Source organism: Sciurus vulgaris, assembly GCF_902686455.1.
Source record: "Sciurus vulgaris genome assembly, chromosome: X".
Lineage (NCBI taxonomy): Eukaryota > Metazoa > Chordata > Mammalia > Rodentia > Sciuridae > Sciurus > Sciurus vulgaris.
In genome coordinates, this window is record NC_136471.1 from 126,929,753 (window position 1) to 126,952,194 (window position 22,442).

At 38.0% G+C, this 22,442-nt stretch overlaps 1 protein-coding gene across 12 annotated transcripts; it reads left to right on the forward strand.

The window, feature by feature from the left end:
* The first annotated feature begins 3,948 nt into the window (after positions 1-3,948).
* PIGA (phosphatidylinositol glycan anchor biosynthesis class A) lies at positions 3,949-20,835 on the forward strand. 12 transcript variants are annotated; one of them, XM_079123204.1, is made up of 7 exons: positions 3,975-4,043; positions 5,102-5,177; positions 7,486-8,252; positions 12,639-12,771; positions 13,608-13,740; positions 13,896-14,102; positions 17,655-20,831. In XM_079123204.1, the coding sequence occupies exons 3-7, from the start codon at positions 7,535-7,537 to the stop codon at positions 17,919-17,921; spliced, it is 1,458 nt and encodes a 485-aa protein (XP_078979330.1). In that variant the 5' UTR covers positions 3,975-4,043; positions 5,102-5,177; positions 7,486-7,534; the 3' UTR covers positions 17,922-20,831. The 12 variants fall into 12 exon arrangements, with proteins under 12 accessions (XP_078979335.1, XP_078979326.1, XP_078979330.1 ...); XM_079123210.1 differs by having other exon boundaries at positions 3,976-4,043; positions 7,486-7,553; positions 17,655-20,830; XM_079123206.1 differs by lacking the exon at positions 3,975-4,043 and adding an exon at positions 4,051-4,242.
* The last annotated feature ends 1,607 nt before the right edge of the window (positions 20,836-22,442 follow it).

A 22,442-nucleotide genomic window follows, 5' to 3' on the forward strand; every position in this document is an offset into this window, starting at 1 on the left:
TCCTTGCCTCTTGTCTGGACTATGTTTCTTAAGCATTGATGTGAACATTAGTCTGCCAGTATCTTTTTTTTTTTTTTTTTTTTTTGGTACTGACAATTGAACTCAGGGGCACTCAACCACTGAGCCACATCCCCAGCCCTATTTTGTATTTTATTAGAGACAGGTCTCACAAAGTTGCTTAGCACCTCACTTCTGCTGACGCTGGCTTCGAACTCAGGATCCTCCTGCCTCAGCCTCCTGAGCTACCATTGCGCCTGGCCTGTCAGCATCTTTTGTTAAAGTGTAGATTCTTATTCAATGTGTCTGGAATGGGTCCTGAGAATCTGCATCTTAAGTTCTCAGATGCTGGCACGGCTGATCTGCAGACTGGACTTTGAATTGCAAAGGCACTCAGGACTAATGAAATAGCCTAACCTGATCTCTTCTACAGCTACTAGAATAGTTTTCCAGAGACAAGGCTTTGATTGTAGTTTGATACATTTCATCTCTATGTTATGCACTAAAGAGAAGTGACTTCCTTAGTACTGTTTCCACCATACTAATTTTTATTTCAACTGTTTAACCTAAATTTTATCATTATAATGAGTTTTCAAAATATTCCTACTTCTTTATGTTCAGTATTGATAATTGATTAACATCCATTGACATTTGTTTCATTTCTTCATGCTTTGGCTTCCAAATTCTCAATTTTTTCCATATATTTCTATTATTTCCTATTATTTTAATTGTATCTGGAATGAGTCCAACTTCTATCATTACATCTTATGTATTGTTTTTCTTAGTTTATCTTTTCCAATGTTTTGGAATTTTGGTTTACAAACTAATTTTGAGATCTGTGTGTGTGTGTGTGTGTGTGTGTGTGTGTGTGTGTGTGTGTGTATTTGCTTATCATCTCTCAGACTAGCAGTGATAGTAGCATATTGCAGATCACATTGCTTAGTTTAGTTCTCTAAGCAAGGTAATATCCCCAGAAAAGCAGAAACTATTGCCATAAATTATTTCAATCTTGATCGTCAAGTGGGGGAGATGGTTAAGTAAGGAAGACTGGTTATCTATTGCTGTAACAACTGCCATAAAACTGAATGTCTTGAGACAACAATGACTTATTATCTCACATTATTCTGTGACTTGATCAGGATCAGCTAGGTGGTTCTTTTGTTGCATATAGTATAGGCTGAAGTCACTCCATTGGTTACATTAAAATGGAAACTCACCTACTGCTAGAATGCTCAAGATGACTCTCATTCTTTTTTATTTTTAAAATTTTTGTAGTTCTTGAAGGACCTTTATTTTATTTATTTAGTTATATGTGGTGCTGAGCATGAAACCCAGTGCCTCACACATGCTAGACAAGTGCTCTATCACTGAGTCACAACCCCATCCCATGACCTCTCATTTTTCAAGGTGTCTCTTTCCATGTTTCTTTCCAACATTTAACATCTTATCTGAGCTTTTTCACAACATGGCCATTGGCTTTCAAGAGAAAAGTTTCCAATAGGACATAAACCAGTCCATGAACACCTATTAAGTCTCTGTGGTAATCTCACTTACTGATGTCCCATTGCCAAGCAAATCGTATGACCAAACCTCAGAATCAATGTGGGAGGGGATTAGACAAGGGTGCCCATATTGGCAAATGGTTTATTGAATGCCACTAATACAATAGTCTCTCATAAGGTTGGTTCCTGTCTCTAGCCAGATGTGGAATCCTCTTAGTTTCTATTATTCTACAGGAGATGAACCCTGGTTTATGTCTTCCTGTTGCCATATATACAGAGTATGGGACCTATCTGACTTTGGCCCTGATCATCATTTTGCATTTTCATTCTGTTTCTGATACAAGGAAAAGTATATCCCCTTTTTAAAAAATCACAGCTGCAACATGTGCTTTCCTCATTTATTTTGTATTTCTTCTCATTTTTCTGTTTGAGGTAGAATGAATGATGAGTCTTGGAATATTCATTGAAAATGTCATATTGTCTGGAAGTCTGGCTCAATACCAAGTCCATTTTCCTTAGTAAGATCCTCTATAAGTTTGCTCTAACCTTCACTAAAAATGTTACTCTTTTCCTATTCACACCCTTTCCCCATCTCTTTCTTTGTGTAATAATATACCAGTGTACAATGAGCAGTGAGTACTTGTCTTTGTTCCTTGTTCATTTTGTTCTTGAAATGGTCTTGCTCTCAAGAGTTGCACAGACACCCTTTACTTACTCTTCTGGCTAAATGTTCACAGACAGAAATACTCTTCCCCATGAAATTCCTGTATTTTTTCTTGTATTTCTCTTATGGCATTTGTCAGTTCCTATCTTTTTATCATAAATAATTGCATATACCTTAACTCCATTTTGATTCCTTTGGGCAATGTTCACGCCAGATTTTCTCTGTACTGTGCTTTGCACATATATAGCAAGCTCTCAATACATATTTGTTGCCTTCCCATTTCAAAATTATCTAAGGGATCTCATTTACACACGAATTTGCAAAGAGCTGGATTTCAAGGGAAGATGACATCCACATTTATCTTACATCTTTTCCATTTTAGATCATTAATTCTACAACTGTACTGATTGCCCTTATATTTTATTAAGTGTAATCAGAATATAGTGTATGTAAGTAATCTGGTCTAATTTTGGTGATTTCTAAGCAAATTCTCTAAAGGCATACTTTGAGGTCATACATTTAGGCTGAACGCTATAGTTAGAGTTATCTCTAGATTTATATTTTAATCCTCCTACTGCAACTTTCTTTTGACTTTTAGAAAATAGCCTTAAATAGATACTGTTGCTTAATATTTAACGGATTATAAGTGGTGTCATGTGTCTATATGAGATTGTGAATTCTTGAGAGGTGGAATCACGATTTATTTACCTATTTTTTTTTTTAAGCAGGGATTGAACCCAGGGCACTTAACCACTGAACCACATCCCCAGCCTCCTTTTCCTTCTAAATTTTGAGACAGGATCTTGGTAAGTTGCTTAGAGCCTTGCTAACTGTTGAGGCTGTCTTTGAAGTTGCCATCCTCCTGCCTTGGCCTTCCGAGCTGCTGGGATTATAGGCGTGTGCCACAACACCTGGTTTTTATTTACCTTTTAATGCCCAGAGCCTAGGACAGGCTGGAGCATGTCCATTTTCAATGCCAAAGTACTACCAAAATACAAAAGTGGGGCTGGGGTTGGTGAAATGTTCAGGGATGAATAGGTTTACTGCAGGTTTAAAAGAGATGCCACAATGGTGGTAGTGATGGTGCTCAAAAAGGAATTTGTTCTTTTAAAGTATGGCATGGCAGGGCTGGTGAACTCCAAGTAACAACTGTGAAGGGTGGATAACCATAGATTACTCCTACTGATTCTATTAGTCTTCTGGCCAAGCACCAAATATAGCCAGTTGAACCTGTTTGAATAGGAGTGCTCAGATGCCGCCCCCTCTACTGTGCAGGGTTGTCCGAGAAGATTTAAGTTGCGCAGTTGATTTAGAACTTTAAACATTGAGAATTTTTTAGTGAAGTCTCCTGTATTTGGGACAAACTTGTATAAAAATTGTTATCTCAAATTCAGAGTTGACGTTTTTATTTGTTTTGATCTGCTCTTTTTGTGTATTTTTATTTGTTTCATCTGGCAACCTTGCCAGGATGCTAAGATCCATCACGGTTCTCCTGTGGCGCCAATGATTACAAACAAAACGCCACCTTGACCCTGGCTTTCTGTAGCCTTCCCACCCAAGTCTCTCCAATCCGAAGCAAGAAAGGAGAAAACAGGTTTCCTGAAGAGACGCCGTAACTAGGCAACCAGGACGCAAACGCACCCAACTCTGCCGCATCCAGAAGACTTGCGCACGCGCTCGCTGACGCGACCTCTTGCGCTGAAGGGTGGGGACAACTGAACGTCTCTCTTGCATGTGACCTCAGTGCCTCCTTGTGATTGGACGCCTGGGGGGCGCGGCGCTCGGGCGCGGACGCCCCGGATTGGAGTTTCGGAGCTGTGGGGCGGAACCCCGGCTACAGCCGCGGGAGGTCCGGACACAGGCGGCCATGGGACTTGCCGGTAAGTGCGCATCTGCCCTCTCCCCTTCCGCACTATCGGCCACTTTAGGTAGGGCTGTGCTGTTCCTGCGGGAGTGTGGCCGGCTGTGGAGGGGATGAAGCCGATCGGGCTTCAGGCCCGGAAGTCGGGTCAGAGGGTCTCCGGAGTCGTGTGGGTTGAGGAAGCTTTGAGGCTGGAGCCGGTTCGTTGGCTAAGGCAGGTGGGGCGAGGGACTGGGGACTCTGGGACTCCGGGCCTTGGACCCCTGCACACCCTCTGGCCATTTTCCTCCTCCCTTTGGGCCTAGACAGACCATGCCTGACCCCGCGGAGTCGCGGACTGAGCGGGGGCACTCCCTCCTTGGCCCTAGCGCTCCCTAGCTACCTCTCAGAGTGGCGCCTGGGCTTTGCCCAGGCTGTCTGTGAAGTACCGTCCCCTTGATCCCCAACGTCTGCCAGGTCTCCCCAAGGCTCCCCAGGAGCCTCTACTACTAATGACTGCTTGGGGCTCGTTGTCCATGTCGAGAATAAGGTCTTCTTGAGTTTTCCAGTTTAAGTGACTGGGTGGAGACCTTGGAGAAATTGCTCAACTTGTGTCACTTCCCATTTGTAAATTGAGAGACAAATCCATCGTATCTCTAGCCTTTTTTCAGCTTTAAAGTCGTAGATTCTCAGATTATGACGTATATTGAGCGATTACCTCATAAAGATGTTAGAAGTGATAACCTGATGGTGGGCAGAACCCTCAGAATGTTGCACGTCAATGACAAAATCTAAAATAATTTCATTTGGTTCATTATGCACTGTTTTCGTTATCATTCATCTTTTAAAACTGAAAAGAACTGGAAGTTCAGGTTTAAGTGACAAATCACAGTAAGACAATATTAGTTAAACCACTTCAAAGCGCGAACTTGAGGATTCTTAATATTTGATAATATTGAATCTTAATTAGTGAATTCAGTTCAGCAGACACTTCTGGAGTATTTCTGAGAGCATATTTAAAATGTAGATGAGTTTATTGGAGAGAGTTGATGTTAAGACTTTGCACACACAGTTAATTTGTATTTTCTGAGTTTGCAGGTGAAATCTGAAACTCAGAGATTAAGGATGGCTTCCCATCGTATAGTTGTTTCTGGAGCCCTGGACATCTTCATTTGTAAGCTAAGGAAGATTTTAAACTAGATCTCCAAGACACTTTAAAAGTCTAAGAATCTGTAGTGATATCAAACGAGCATTTCACATTCCTATGGTTTTAGGGGACCCCTGTGGTACACATTTCCCTCTTTAGATGTAGGAAATGGCTGGAGATGGAACCTGTCTCTAGTTTGGCCTTTATTTTCTCAGATTCCACATTGAAAGGAGGGACTCTCAGGGAGGAAGGGCCTACATAACTGAAAGAAAGTTTAAGGAAAAAGTGAAGAGAGCAGTTTATCACCATCCTTCAATTAGGAAGGAGAAAATATGGATTTTCCACAGCATGAACTTTAGGTGACACTTGAAAAGGTGCTATCTAGCTCCAGATATATTTTAATGTAAAACACAAAGCCAATACTAGCAGAAACTTATGAGATGAATAGAATCAGTGGCTAAGCTCTAGAGCAGGGATCGGCAAACTTTCTGTAAAAAGCCAGATGGTAAATATTTTAGGCTGTGTGGGTGATATGGTCTCTGTGGCAGATACTCTGCTGTTGTAGCACAAAAGTAGCCATTACATAAATGAATGGACGAGCCTGTGTTCCCCTAAAACATTTTACTTACAAAAACAGGCAGTAGACCAGTATAATTAGATTTGAATCCTAGCCTGTTTTAATCATCCTTTCTCCCTGAAATTTAGTGGTGTAAAACAGCAACCATTTTGCAATTTTTCATGATAGTGCAGTCTACTAGGATTGGCTAGTGGTACTTCTGGTCTGGCCAGTGGTTACCAGGGAAGCTGCATTTAGCTAGCAGTTTGGTTAGAGACTGGGTTCAGATAACATGAGCATGGCTGGGCCTCTGGCTCCCTCATGTAGTCTGAGAGTTTGTCCCACTTCATATTTCCCCACATCTCTATAGCACAGTAGTTAGACTTCTTACGTGGTAGTTTAGGGTAGCCAAGAATACATAAGTGGAAGCCACAGAACTTTTTTCAGGCCGAGGCCAAAAATTTGCACGTCACTTTTCCTGTGTCCTGTGAGTTAAACCTGATCCAAATATGTGGGATAGGCAGGATCACCAATGAAGCACATTATTCTACCTCTAAGGAACTGAGTGATCTTGGACACATTTCTTACTCTTTGTTAAACTTTAGACTTTCTGTTTATAAAATAGAGTTAATACCTTATAGGGTTTTGGTGAAGCTACAAATAAGATGCAGAAAACTCTTAGCACACAATTCCTTTTGTATAGTGGCCATTTAATAAATAGAAGCTTTGTGACATAAGATAGATGACTGCGTGACCAATATGATCTTACAACATGTATAACCAGAAAATGAGAAATTACTCCATTTATGTATGATTTATCAAAATGCATAAATGAATTCTACTGTCATATATAACTAGAACAAATCTAAAACATTTAAAAAATAAATAGAAGCTGGTGAAGTGATAACAGGAAAAATATGCATATGTATATGTACGTGTGTATGCAATGTGTGTATATGTAATTATCAAAGAGAACTAGTTCGCCAGTGTTGCAAACCATTATGTACTATGTTATAACAAACTCATTTAGAATTATGAGTAGCCATGACTTTAAAAATTTATTATTCTTTTTAGAAATACATGTAGTAGAGTGCATTTTGACATACATAGAGGATCCCATTCTTGTATGTGATGTAGAGTTATACTGGTTGTGTATTCATATATAAGGATAGGAAAGTTATGTCGGATTCATTCTACTGTCTTTCCTATTCCCATTCCTTCCCTTCCCTTCGTTTCCCTTTATCTAGTTCAATAAACTTCTAATCTTCCCCTCCCTATTCTCCCTTTTTGTGTGTTAGCGTCCACATATCAGAGAGAACATTTGGCTTTTGGTTCTTTGGGATTGACTTATTTCGCTTAGCATAATATTCTACAGCTCCATCAATTTACTGGCAAATGCCATAATTTCATTCTTCTTTAAGGCTGAGTAATAATTCATTGTGTATATATATCACATTTTCTTTATCCATTCATTGTTTGTAAGGCACCTAGGTTGGTTCCATAGCTTGGTTATTGTGAACTGTGAGTAGCAATGACTTTTAGAGCAAAATGAAGACATTGTAGCAAAATAAAGACATTGTGTGGAATCTAGTTTTGTTGTATGGCACAGAGTAAATGTTAAGCAAGTAAAAGTTGTCAAGTGAGTAAATTCATTATATGCTTTGTTTTTATGTCTAGAGGAAAAGCTAAAAAATTTACATTAAAGCTACTTTCTAACAGGATTTGGAATATGGAATGTGTTGTGTCTCTGAGCTGAGATTCTGTTTTACTCTTTTTCAGGTGGCACATAACTGGGTTCTCTAAGAACTGATGCCTAAATCATCCCAGCATGACCTGTAGAGGAGGAGGTGGGCACGGCCAGCCTTCCTCAGCTGTACTCTCCCCGGTTAGCCCTGGAAGTCCTTCCACCTGTAGCACCTGTGCCCATAATATATGCATGGTGTCTGACTTTTTCTACCCAAACATGGGAGGCGTGGAGAGCCACATTTACCAGCTCTCTCAGTGCCTGATTGAAAGAGGGCACAAGGTCATAATTGTCACCCATGCTTACGGAAATCGAAAAGGCATCCGTTACCTCACTAATGGCCTCAAAGTCTATTACTTGCCTCTGAAAGTCATGTACAACCAATCTACAGCCACGACCCTCTTTCACAGTCTGCCATTGCTCAGGTACATATTTGTTCGGGAGAGAGTCACCATAATCCATTCCCATAGTTCTTTTTCTGCCATGGCCCATGATGCTCTCTTCCACGCCAAGACAATGGGGCTCCAGACAGTCTTCACGGACCATTCCCTTTTTGGATTTGCTGATGTCAGCTCGGTGCTTACAAACAAGCTTCTAACTGTATCTCTTTGTGACACAAACCACATCATTTGTGTCTCTTATACTAGTAAGGAAAATACTGTACTAAGAGCAGCACTGAATCCTGAAATAGTGTCCGTCATTCCTAATGCTGTAGATCCTACTGACTTCACTCCAGACCCATTTAGGAGGCATGATAGTGTAATAACTGTTGTTGTTGTCAGCAGACTTGTTTACAGAAAAGGTAATGAAATGATAGCTATATTTGCATTGCAGTCGTTTTTCCTTGTAGAAAGCTGTTGAATACTTGTATATATGAGATAATTGTTTGGGTTTTCATTTTGTTTAATGGTTTTATAATTACTTCTGCATTAACCAGAGTAAAGAAAACTCTGACATTGGTTTAACCATCCAGGGAGAGAAATTTTTAGAATGGTGATGAACGCTGTCCCCAGCCTTCGATGTGTTAATGGTTGATGAAAGATAAAAACAATAATCAGATGCTGTGTCATCACTAAGATCTTTTACAAAATTAAAACGGCCCTGCACATGTGGTAAGAAGTAAAGAATACAGTTCACCACATGGCCATTTATTTTTTATTATAAAAGTAATATCTTTATTGCAGATGTTTTAAAGGCTAAGAAAAGCACAAAGATAAAAACTAAAATCAGGAGTACCTGTGTCATTCAGAGATGACCCTAATGGACATTTTGATTTATAATTAATTGTCTCTTATGCCTGTGTTCATACGCTCAAAATCAGTGGGCCTGTTTTGCACACAGCTGTTTTATAGCTTGCTTGTTTGACTTAATCATAAATGAGACATTGATGACGTTGGCAGGTAAGTGATAAAGAGGAGAGGATTCAATGGCCCAGGGTCAGAGCCTGGCTCTACCCTATTGTATGATCAGAGGCAAGTTATTTAACATCTCTATCTTTCAGTTTTTTTTCATTTGTTTAATTTAAGCCACAGTGGGGACTTTGTGAAAGTTCAGTGATGGTTCTTATAAAGTCCTTAGCCCAGGTTGGACTTGTTAAATGTCTGGTATTATCAAGGAGGATTTTTTAGTACCTCTACAGAACTCATGGACACCACCACAGCATTTGTGGAAGCTTGTTTACCAGAATTTGAAATAGTCTGGTTATTAAAATCATTATAGATCCAGGTGTGGTGGTACACACCTGTAATCCCAGCGACTTTGGAGGCTGAGACAGGAGGATCACAAGTTCCAAGCCAGCCTCAGTAACTTAGGCCCGTAGTAACTTAGTGAGGCCCTGTCTCAAAATAATGGGGCTGGGGAAGTTGCTCAGTGGCTAGGTACCCCTGGGTTCAATCTCTGGTGCCAAAAACAAACAAACAAAAAGCCCACCCATAGAGAGGTTCTGGATGCTATTTAAAAACCTGTCCAATAATTAAATAATCACTTAAATTGGAGCTCATTTAAAAATAATATTTGCCCTGTTGAAATATTTGATCTTAACTCAAAATATTAACCACACTGAATAGCGAGTAGTTTGATGTAGAGCTGCTGGCTTCAGGTACTGGTTCACTGATTTCAGTGGCTTCATCTTGCAGTGTAGTCACCTTCACAAAGCACAGTCTACCATTGCCACTTTGGGTTTCTCTTAAGTGGGGTGAAAACCTAAAGGGGTATGAATCAATGTTCTCTGGACTTTTTAAATTTGCTTTCAATTTTACACAATGGTTTAGGTCACTCCTCATCTGACAAGAACGTATTCCTGTGACTTTCCTTTATTGAATTTTTCAAACCATTCAGCTTAGTTTTCGTAGAAACTTACGTTGTCAGTTTATGTGGTAATTAAATTACCAGTGACAAGTACAGCTGGCATCACACAGGTTTGTGAACAAACGCAGCAGGTTTCGAGTAACCATGAAACATAGTGGTGTACCAGGGTACTAGGAAGTGACCTAAAACCTAGACGTTGTCCTTGGTTGGTATATTTTACTTTTGGAAGGGGAAGCTTAAGCCCACTTAAGGGAGATTGGTAAAGAAAAACTTCAACTGGACCACATTTTGGGGGCAAAGGCAGCAATATGCTTCTGTCTTTAACTGAGAAGATAGGAATGGGATTGGGGGTGTAGCTCAGTGCTAGAGCACTTGCCTAGCATGTGCAAGGCCCTGGGTTCAATCCCCAGCACCGGAAAAATTAAAAATAATGAAGTTATGAATGGACTGGGATTTTATTCTGAATTCCTCTTGGCATATTGGTGATATGTGTGCTTCAACTTAGAAAATGTGCCTAATTTATTTTTTAATCAAATAGTATACCTTTGTGAGGTAGATGAGTGTGAGGCATGTGGGATTAAGGGTTAGCAAAATTAACTATTCATCCAAAGGTTAAACTCGTTACCTTTACTTCACTATTGTGATGTTTTGACCAGCTGAGCTAACTACCAACAGAGTGAAGGTATGGCTTCTCCTGTTCTCAGTTTAACACTCAACAGATATTTATTGAACTCTCTCCATATGCCAGGCACCCTGCAAAAAGTGGCATTTCTAAGAAGGAACAGCCACATTTGTAGTCCAAAAGTGAGTAGTTATATTAATGGTCCATTCCTTATTAACAAATTAATTTCTTCAGGAGATGTCTGTTGTACCAGCTATCAAAAGCATATTGGAGGGGATTAAGTAAGAGAGGCTAAGTCCATATCCTCCTTGCCCAGGTTCCCTGGCTGGCTTCTTAGCTCCATTTTGCTCTCCGGCAGGGTTTCCCCGTGCTCTGTGTGTGTGTGCAGGCACGCCCCACTTCTTCTTATAGTGGTAATGACAACTTAACATTTGTATTCTGCAGTTCATAAAGCCTGTGCATGGTACAGTACCTCACTTGACCCTCCCAACAACTGTAGGGTAGATGTTATCTGCATGTAACAGACAAAGAAACTGAGTCTCAGAGAGGGTAAGTAGCTCACCCAGGTTACACAGTAAGTAACAGACATAAATGTGAGTCCAGCTCTTATTGAGTTAAGACCTCTTGTGCCCCTGCTCCCAGCCTGGCCACCATTATCCTAGGATAGATCAGAAAATTCTTTAAAATATTGTTAGACTGAGCTTTTAAAACAGTTTTTTCCTTATCTGTTTTGAGTATGGCAATTGAAAGTCTCTTTGTATGTTCCTGTGTAAGACTCTTCTTAGGGTCACCAGAATGATTTTTTGTAGTGAGGAAATAAACCCTCTATTCTGATAATACTGTTACAGAACACTGATAGTATTAACCATTCTCATTTCTTGTAAAGTGATTGTCAGGATTAAATGACAATGCATTTAAAGTACATTGCCTGATACAGAAGCATCCAGTAAATGTTAAAATTATCAGCAGTTAGGATTATTGCTCTATTTTTGTTTGAAGAGTGAACTCAGCATTATATTTGAAGGAAGGGGAAGAAGGAGAGGAAAGAAAGAAAATGAAGGAATTACAGAAGGCTAAAGATTATTTAGCCACCTTTTGGTTTATGTGGAAATCTAGTTGATGAATTTGATAATGGACTTGAAACAAAGACAGCTAAGATTTTAATGGGAGCCTTCATTAATTCAGAAAAACTGCATAGGAATTTATTTTTGATGCATGCCATCATATTTTGAAAATACCAGCAGTGTTTGTTTAATGAGTCCTACTTTGCATTACTTAATGAAAATGACCTTATATATGTCATTTCTCCCACTATCTGTTTATAATTGATCTGCTTATTTGGGGAAGGTGAACATAAGAAATGCAATTCTTGGGTGTAAATAACCAAATAGTAACAACATTGTGGTGGCTTTGGACAGCCACTCACTTTTTCAGACTGTAGGGCATGATTTACTCTCTTGCTTTATATTACATGAGGTTGTAGTTACAGATTATCAGAAAATCATTTTTTAAAAAAGAGGAATCAAGATGCATTCTTTTGTTCTGTGGACGATAAAGATCTAACAGTTGAGGTCCTACTATCCTCATTTACTCCCATTCTGGGAAAGTGGGCTCTTGCTGGTTTGGGTGGACTATTTTAAATTCTGCTAACAATGTAGTGTTCATTGCAAAATCCTTTGTACAAACTGCATTTTGAGCAAAGTGGAGGTAGCAGTACACTTTGTTGCTTAGTCCTTTCCTGTGGCAGGAAGTGGAATTATAGATTGATAGAATTTTATAGCTGAAAGAGACCTTGGTCTTTAGGTACATAGTTCCCTGCAATTAATAGACTGCCATGATCAAAGGACTTGCTGGTTAAAAACAAAAAAGTAAAGCAGAGACAAGACCTAGATCTCCTGTCAGTCATTCTGCTCTGGAGAAAGCTAACTCAAACCTTAACCACCTTAAATATTGCTTTTTAGAAGTTTATGTGGACAAGTAAATAACTTAAAGAATAGTATATTTAAACAGGATTAATTGTCTATGTTTTGGGTGTGTGGAAGGTAACAGTGGATGTCAAGGTCTTTATCTTCAAGAATTTCTACTCTTGGGGACTCCTGGGAATTTATGAAGCAGTCCACTCTCAAGAGAGTTGGCTTCTCAACTTAGAAGAGGGCACAGTTAATGCTTTTCAAAGTGAGTGGATTCTCAGTAGTTCTGATGATTTTTAAAGTTTAAATATTAATATCTCTAACATTTATCTTTATTTTATATTTCCAGGAACCGATTTGCTTAGTGGTATAATACCTGAACTCTGTCAGAAATATCCAGATTTAAATTTCATAATTGGTGGAGAGGGACCAAAGAGAATCATTTTGGAAGAAGTACGAGAAAGATACCAGCTACATGACAGGTATTGATGGCTTCCATAGTGTCGTGAGTGAGAAAATATCAGCTATCCATATTTGGTTTTGACTACATGCCTATTTTAGGTGTGCTGCTTCTCCTACATATAATTGATATAAAAATGTAGTTCAAAGCCTGTTTTTTAAAGAATTTATATAAAATGAGAATTCACAGTTTTATTTTTTCCCCTTAGTTCAATATTATGTGACTTTGAGGGACAGTTTTGGAGGCACTGTGGAAGGCACACAAAAAAATAACCACTTTGAAAACATTTGCAGATTTCTGAGCCATACTGTGTTGTGATTTAAATAGCATGGCCCTGGCTGGGGATGTAGCTCAGCTGGTAGAGTGCTTGCCTAGCATGCACAAGGCCCTGGGTTCAATCCCCAGCAGTGGAAAAGAATATCATGACCCAAATCACGTAAATTGCTCTGCACATCTAGGTTGAGACAGGTCTTTTCTTCGCTATCTTAGATAACACACAAAATGTGTATGTATGAAACATCAATTTTAAAAGGGCCATTTTCCTGTTAGAAACGAGACTTTAATATTCAATCATTGAAGTGTATTAATATTTTCATTAAATGCAAATTAGTTTTGGAGAAGATGAAATTTGGTATATGTAACAAAAGTTAAAAGTATGTTAGTTATAAGAATTATAACTCAAGAGCTCTCTAAGACTTTTAGGTCATTGTTTGGTGATACTAATTCTTAGAGGTGGTAGACATTATAGTAAAAGAATCTAAGTGTAATATAAATAGCTGACTAGGTTTAGAAATTAACTTTCTTTTGTGGCATGATTTTTCACTCCCTTCTTTCTTCCCCTCTCATTTAAACAATCAGGGTGCGTCTTTTGGGAGCTTTAGAACACAAGGATGTTAGAAATGTCTTAGTTCAAGGACATATTTTTCTTAATACGTCTCTTACTGAAGCATTCTGCATGGCGATTGTGGAAGCAGCAAGTTGTGGTTTACAGGTAAAAAACTTTCAGGGCTTATGTTGTTGGGGTTTCTGTGTTTGTATTTTGAAAAAACACTGAGACACATGCTGTAATAATTTTTTAACTTGATTTTGTTGATTTTCCTGAAGTCTAACTACAGTGGATCATGTAATTCCTTTTTTCTTTTCAAGGTTGTAAGTACCAGGGTTGGTGGAATTCCCGAGGTGCTTCCAGAAAATCTTATTATTTTGTGTGAGCCTTCAGTAAAATCTTTGTGTGAAGGGTTGGAAAAAGCTATTTTACAACAGAAGTCGGGGGCATTGCTGGCTCCAGAAAATATCCATAACATAGTAAAGACTTTCTACACTTGGAGGAATGTTGCAGAAAGAACTGAAAAAGTATGTCACATGCTGAGAAAAGATTTTGCCTGAACTCTTGATGTTTCACACACATATTTGCTTTCTCTTACATACAAGTTTGCCATTGATATTGTTGGTTAAATTTATGAATTCTCTTCCATATGAAAAGAAAGGAACTGTGCATTACTTTTGATACACATACTGGGCTAAGTTTTAGTCAAATCGTTGCACTTGACTTCTGAAAATAGCAGTTCTGTAGTCTAGCTTACTCATTAAATTGGGCATAAGAAAGTTACAAACTTTTGTAGAAGTCATAGCAATTAGAAGCAAAACTAGTATTAAAATTTTCTCACCAGGCCTAGTGTGGTGGCGCATGACTATGATCCCAGTGGTGTGGGAGGCCGAGGCAGGAGGATCCCGAGTTCAAAGCCAGCCTCAGCAAAAGTGAGGTGCTAAGCAACTCATTGAGACCCTGTTTCTAAATAAAATACAAAATAGGGCTGAGGATGTGGCTCAGTGGTTGAGTGCCCCGATTCAATCCCTGGTACCCTACCCCCCCAAAAAAATACTCAGACATTTTCTTAAGGCTACTTATAATTTGAAAGTATATAGATCTGTTAGAAAATGCATGGTTTTTGCAATTAGAACAACTTCATAAGTTGTTAAAATTTTTTAAAAATATTTTTTAGTTGTAGATGGACACAATACCTTTAATTAATTAATTAATTAATTTTGTGTATGGTATTGAGGATCAAACCCAATACCTTACACGTGCTAGGCAAACGCTCTACCACTGAGCCACAACCCCAGTCCATAGCTTGTTAATATTTGATTTAGGCTACTTCCTAAACCTTTCGTGGTCCTTTTGCTAAGTACTGTGATTTTTGGCAGGAAAATGATTTTTGCATCTTTGAGCTGATTGAGAACATCAGTTAGAATTCAAAATATACATAAAAAGTTGAAAAAATGATCACAAATAAAAGATAGCCATAGGGAATTTCCAACAGGATGGGTGTAGGAAATAGATTGACACCCTTCCATAGGAGAGTGTGCTTGTGAGCAGTGCTTCCTGATTTTGGTCTAGAGACTTCATTTATTCTGTTTTGTCCTTTAGGTCCTTCTCCTGACTACTTTTTCCTCATGCTTCTTATCACCATGTAACAAGCAGAATGGAAACAATTCATTTTCTTAGTATATGGAAATTCTGGACCAGAAAGACAGCCAGGTAGACTATGGAGAAGGTTGTAGTGTAGAGTAGTGCTTTATACTTTCAGGGTATGCAGTGGAATAGACAGTTTTTAGCCTAAGGTAGTATAGTAGCAAGGTGTAGCTGAGAAGAGAATACATTGTTCTTTACTGTAAGACTTTTTTACTTGGTTTAAATTAAAAGATTCAGTATATAGGATGAGCCCATATTTGAAAATAAATTCAAAAACCTGTTTATATCTAAAAATGGTCACATACAATAAAATTTTCAGTTGAAATGTAAGCATTTTTTCAAATAAATGATTTTGACTGAAGTGTCTCTTAGGCACTTTGACCTAGAAATCTTGCAGTATCTCTACCCATGTGAAATAGCTACCTTTTCCTTTGAAAGTTGGAATCTAGCACTGATTACCTGTGACAGTGCATGTCAGAGTCACCTGGGTAGTTTCTTCAAACTCTGTATATTCCTATCTCCCTGTCCCCTAGGTCCCCAACCACTTGCTAAATTCTAATGTGACCCTGGGGAGCAGAGATGGAATTTTGTGTATGGTTGGCAGGGATATTTGGCTAGACAGGTTTTTTTTTTTCCTGTGATACCACCCTTTTATCCACCCCGATTGAGAACTCTGTTAGTTGTGTGACTTGACCTTCTTGATTGACATCATATAAACCTCAGAAGTCTGAGCTATTATTGGTAAAGAAATTCAGGAGAAAGAACTATGGTGTCAGTTTGTCAGCGTACATTAAAGGAGCTAATTAGGATTTTTTTATAACCACATATTTGCTTTTAGTTATTTTTAAAAATATTTTTAAAAATATATGTTTATTAGTTGATGGACCCTTATTTTATTTACTTATTTATATATGTGGTGCTGAGAATCGAACTTAGTGCCTCACACGTGCTAGGCAAGTGCTCTACCAGTGAGCCACAACCCCAGCCCCTTAGTTATGTTTAATAATAAAGCATCTGTATATTTATTTTATACTCTGGTAGTTTATGGTATACATTTAGAAAAAAATAAATCCTCATCTATAACAGATTGTCACATTTTCTTCATAGTTGTCAATTATTATTTTATCACTCAAGATAATAAATTAACTAACATGAAAAAAACCTGAACAGGTCAATTTGTAGTTGGTCTTTTAATTCTAGGCATTTTGATTCTTTTATTTTGAGATTGAACCCAGGGATGCTTCACCACGGAACCATATCCCCAGCCCTTTTTATTTTTTAAATTTTGAGACAGGGTCTCACTAAGTTGCTTAGGGCCTCACTGAGTTGCTGAGACTGGCTTTGAACTTGTGATCCTCCTGCCTCAGCCTCCCGAGCTGCTGGGATTACAGGTATGAGCCACTGTGCCCAGCAACATTTTGATTGTTTTCAATTCCTTTTAACTGTGTTGTTCAAAAAGTTGATCACAAAATTTAATTGGAGTTCAGCCTCCACATACTTCTTGGCATCATCCTGATTAAAACATTTGTATTTAAAATGTCCTCAAGATAGAACTAGATGAAAGTGTCCTGTACTTTTAAAGGCCACTGACCTCTCGAACTTGTACTGCATGTTGTAACTTTCTTGAATTCAAAAGAAGACAGCTTACAGGTCTGTGAAACTGAGCACAAATAATGCTTCAATGCAATTAAAAATGGTAATGCTGGCACATTTGATGTGTTCTAAAAAGTATGTTTAAAGATCTTTGTTGTTTGCTAGTTTAGAGCAAAAACGTGCTCAGCATTTTAAAAAGCAAGCCACCTACTTACCAATTCTCAGCAGCAAACTTAGTTTGCTAAAGTTTGAACTATACTACCTACTAAAATTTACCCCCTGTTTTCCCCTCTTTTACTTGCAGTCTAGGAAATGTTTCTGTGTAGCATGGATGGCCTTGTGGCAGCTGAAAGAAGAGCCTGTGTGTCCCCAGAAGCCCACTATATTGTGGCACTCTGATTGTACCTGATGTCTGCCAGATGCCAGTGAGAGCTTTCTCTGCCCAGTCAAGGCATTGAAAAGGCCAATCCTGCTTGAGCACTGCTGAAGTCAGTTTGGAATTAAATATCCTCTGCAGTGGTGACCCATAAAAACTGTTCATACTTTACAGGCCTTTGGCGTTCTAGTACTCAGCTGAAGTTGATGGTGATCTTGTAGGGGCTCCGAGAAATTAAATGTAGTTTATTCTTTGTATCACACATATCTAGCCCAGTCTTTTCCCCAGAATAAGTACCCCATGAGAGCTGAATCAAATGCTAATAAGTTCATTAAAGACCTGTTATAGTAAGAACAACAGTAATAAGCACGAGCAACTTCTGTGTGTTTCTGAAACATTCCTGGTCAGTGTGAGTTGTCCTGTGATGGGTCCACAAACTCATTCTCAGTCTTCTCTCCTCCAGGTGTACGAGCGGGTGGCGGGGGAAGCCATGCTGCCGATGGACAAGCGACTGGACAGGCTCATCTCTCACTGTGGCCCAGTGACAGGCTACATTTTTGCTTTATTAGCTGTATTCAACTATCTCTTCCTCGTTTTCCTCAGATGGATGACTCCAGATTCTAGCATTGATGTTGCAATAGACGCCACTGGGCCAAGGGGTGCCTGGACTCCTCAAAATTCTCACAGTACAGAAAACGTTGAGAAGGATGAGGTGTCTAAAACCAGATAGAATGGGGAACCCGGGTTGTGAAATTTTAAAACATTTGTAATAATTCTGTTGAGATGATTGAAAATAACCTTGCTTTGTTCGTTTTTGATTTTTAATTTTAGCAAGTTATGCTACCTCTATATCATTCGATGTTTTCTTTTGAGGAAAGATAAACACTTATGCAATTCCTGAGTGTAGAAACTCCTTGCACTTCCTTAAAATGTAGAAGAGAACGTTTAAGCCACTCAGGTATGACATTTTTCAGATTACTGAAATCCTTCTAGCAGAGATGTTTTAACATTATATTTTGAGAGCTTTGGGTGCTGAAGGGCCAAACGTTTCTGGGCATTTTTTGGCCAGTTTTTAACGTTAAACCATTAATTAGACACTCACCAGATGTTTACAAGTTTTCTTTAGGGAAGTACAACAATTACATGAACTACGTTAAGTCACGTTCTTATACATTTATTAGACATTTAAGTCATGCTCTTAAAACATTTATTGGGTCCACTCAGTTAGCATTACATTTAATCAGCAGGTTTCTTAAGTAAGATGATCTGTCAGTTACCAGCATGTTTTGAGTACCTGCTTATGTGTAAAATGTTGAACTAGATCCTTCCTGCCATTAAGGACCCTGGTTGCATTTGCTCTTTGCTGATCATTCAGATGGCTTCTTTTGTTATAGTCATAGTTGACATGAATTGGTAAAATGTCTAACATGCCAGGACTACTCATGTTAGTTAATGCCAGGAAAAGGTCACTGGCATACTGCAAGTACTTCTTTGATCCGATTATATGAATTCGCCTCAGTAGAACCTTCATCTTCAGTTGTGTTTATGAAGAAGCTTTTGATTTTTAAATTCTAGGGACCGATATCACTGTTGATGATAGTGCAGAGAAGCCCTCCACATTTTCAGTGCATAATTTTGTCTTCTGTAATGGCCTTTGTGTTTTCTGAGCAGAATGTACGAGGTATGCCATCTCAAAACCAGCTGCTACCCTGTCCTTTTGATATAAGTCATTTCTTTCACTGTGGCCTAGCTGATGTCTGATAAGTATTGTCAGTGTGCAGAAAGGCTTTAGTTAAGAATGTTTTATTTATAACAAACCAAGTCTGAATCTTAGGACACAGTCTCTTTGTGAGTGGATGTTATTAACTTTAATTGTTGTTGCCCAGAGCCATGGGTTTTTTAACCCCAAATTACCCACATGGTGTGTATTATTAAGTCTTTGAACTCTTTAGAATAAGCTTTTGTGCGAAAAGGACTGTGAAATCAAAACAATGAGGCACTTGTGGGTGCACTAGATAGATTCTGTCAGTATTGTGATTCTGTACAGGATTTTTAAAATGACAACATTCACAAAACTTCTTACTTTTTAAAAGTATCTTAATATGCCTATTACCTGGTTGCCACTGATCTAAAAGAAATATATTTGTGTTTTGTTTGTACTAAAACACAAATGCAAGAGTGCAATTTTTAAAATCTAGAAGTTAGGGATTCTTTTGTTGGAGAATAATGGGCTGATCCAAATCATTCAGTCCTACTAGGATTTTTATGCATTGAAACTGACATAAATATGAAATAAACAGTGCCAATATTCATGGTAAAGTGAGAAATGGTTAACATTTGGTTTTATTTATTCTACTTAGCAATTTTAAAAGGTACACTATTATTTTTTCCTTTTGCTGCTTAATTTTTTTCAAAATTGTCATTGAATTCTTCAGTTGTTATTTATTTAAAGTGAAAATTGCATTTAAAATTGTTTTTGCATGTAAAATGTGTAATTTACAAGTGAGAATTATTTTCCTTTTTTCAAACAAATGAAAGTAAATTTATTTGTCTTACATAAATCTTAATTTTCAGACTTCCTGAAAATATACTTTAGTTGTAACTGTCAGTGTTGCACTGGTCAGTATGTGGAAACACATTGTTCTACCCTGCTACTTAACATTTATTTAAAAGTGAACTTAATATTGATAATATTAAAAATATATCGTATTTCTTTTGATATTACAGATGGTTGCACATGTAAAGCTGGTTTGTTAAAACATGCTATATGCCCAAAAATAAAGTTGAGAATGACATTTTGACAATTTTCTGAGTTCGTCTTGTTTTATGGACCAAATATTAGTTACTAGTGGAGCAGGGAGTGTCCTCCCGCCCCACCCTCCCCTTTCTTTTTTGGTGTAAGTATGTTGCTTGGTTTGTTAGTAAAACAGGAAATGTCCTTCAGAAGATGAATCATTCTCTGTCATCCTTTATTTCTAGAAATATTCTTTCTTGCTCATGGAATAGCAAGTTCCAATGCACCATTGTTTCGTGACCCAAATAAGCCCTTGTTTTTCACTGCTCTAGAGTTATCACATAAGATAAATGAATACATCTATACACTATCGTTTGTGTGAACTACATAATTATACTTTATATCTTGCCAGGTATTGTAAGAGAAATTTGGATTTGAACTTCGTTTTTAAAAACCCAGCTTTCCCACCCCTTTTGTTAGAAACATTGTAAAGCAGTCACTTACACTTGTGTGTACTGATTTATCTTACACCAGAACTTATTTTTGGCAATGTCACATATAATAGGTCCGTGTTAACTTTTGTGAAGTGTTTTTAAAGAACTTTTTATCTATCCTTGTATGCCTAAAAGGATATGTCTGGATGTTAAACTGTATGATTGATTGGATTTTCTATATGAAATTATGAAAATTAATTACAGTTCTGTATAAAATTTGATTTGTATTCTGCAGTACTTTGGGGAGTTGAGTTTATTTTATCCTTGATCATTTATATTAGGCTTAGGCTCAGTAGGTCTTAACAGAGAGGTGGGGGATTATTTTGTTCCAAGGGGATGTCTGGCAAAGTCAAAACGTTTCTGCTTGTATCTGAATGGGGTGTGACATTGGCAACAAGGGATCAGGTGCTGCTAAGCATTCTACGGTGCTTTGGACATCCCCTACAACAGAAGTGTCTGGCTCAAAACATCAGTAGTGCTGAGGCTGAGAAACTCGGTAGACTGTTTGATTTGTAAAAGATACTGTGAATTAACTATTAAATAGCATTAACCTTTCATTTCTATGCCAAACATATTGCTCAAATGTAGTAAAGACAGTCTTTCAGAAATAGTATAGCCATCTATGTGAACCAACATTTTTTGTATATGAAAAACAGGACTGCATGGTTTAAGTGAAAATTAAAACCAAAACAAGATGAAGAATGTTACAATGAGATATATACATGACTGGTTGGACATGAGCCAACAGCAGCCTCCATAGAGTCCAATTGGAGAAGAAGATACAGGAAGTGAGCTAAGGCACTTGTAATTATGTATTTTCCTACAGTGGTGTTCTACCAGATATTCTAAGCTTGGTAAAGAAACCTTTTGTTAGTATCTATTCCTTGAGAATGGAAACAACTCAAAATCTTTACAGTGCCGTGAACTGGATGAGCTATATCATGTGACTCAATGTATGACCATGTGTTGACCTTGACAGTGCCAAGAAATAGTTCTTATAAAGATAGTCATTTTAATTTGCCTGAGTGCTAGGAGAAACTCCCAAAGTTTTGCATAAATCATTTATTAAATAAGATTTATTTGGTCTTTTTTTTTATAATTTGCCTCAGTGGTAGGTTTTAGAAATTTAGAAAATCAAATATAGTCAAGAATGAAAGAAGAGGGCTGGGGTTGTGGCTCAGTGGTAGAGCGCTTGCCTAGCACGCTTGCCCTGGGTTCGATCCTCGGCACCATATAAAAATAAAATAAAGGTTAAAAAAAAGAATGAAAGAAGAGACATTGTGAGGAAAATTAAAAATAAATCCACTTGTGTTGGTCAGCTGATAAGAGAATATTGTCCAGTTAGGGAAGGTATTGATTTGTGGAATCTTGGGTTACTTCACCTAGAACCTAAAGCTTCTCTTTTATCCATTTTATTTTGGCTCTTCCAAGATTGAGGATAGCCCACATTTTCCAGAAAGAGGCTCCACCTTTATTGATGCTTGAAATAGAGGTGAATGATTGGGAAGGAAACTTACTGTGGGTACTTGTCATGGGCAAAACTACCACAGCGAGGAGTCTAACACTTCCAGTCACTTTGAAGCTTTTGCTTGGAGAGACATCCAAGATGATAGACCTTTCATTAAATACTGACTTTGAGTAAATAGTCTTTTTTAGCAGGTCTTATTTTAGATGTGTGCTTTAATCCTCCATAAACCTTAGAATAAAGAGAAAATGAAATGTTCCCAGGAGTAGTATTTCCCACTAAGAACATAGGTTATATTCACATTTCTTTGTATGAACATCAAATAACTTGCTTTGTCCCTATGGGGTCAGAGAAGTGTCTTTTAACTTTCTAACCCTGCTTTCCAATAATATAGCAAAAGTAGGAATTTAAGAGTATAAAAAGTTTCAGACTGAATCCCATTTATTAGATGGTACTGAGTAATAATTTAGAACTCCTAGGAGTTTCTGGTTGGAAGGAAATTTCTTTATTTAACGTTGCCATGGATGTCAGTATCTGCAGTCGCCAAATCAGAGTTAG

Coding starts and splice junctions, on each gene's coding strand:
- PIGA (XM_079123200.1), top strand. CDS start 7,535: ATGACCTGTAGAGGAGGAGGTGGGCACGGCCAGCCTTCCTCAGCTGTA. Junction 8,253..12,638: donor CAGACTTGTTTACAGAAAAG/GTAATGAAATGA, acceptor TTATATTTCCAG/GAACCGATTTGCTTAGTGGT. Junction 14,103..17,654: donor TTGCAGAAAGAACTGAAAAA/GTATGTCACATG, acceptor TCTCTCCTCCAG/GTGTACGAGCGGGTGGCGGG.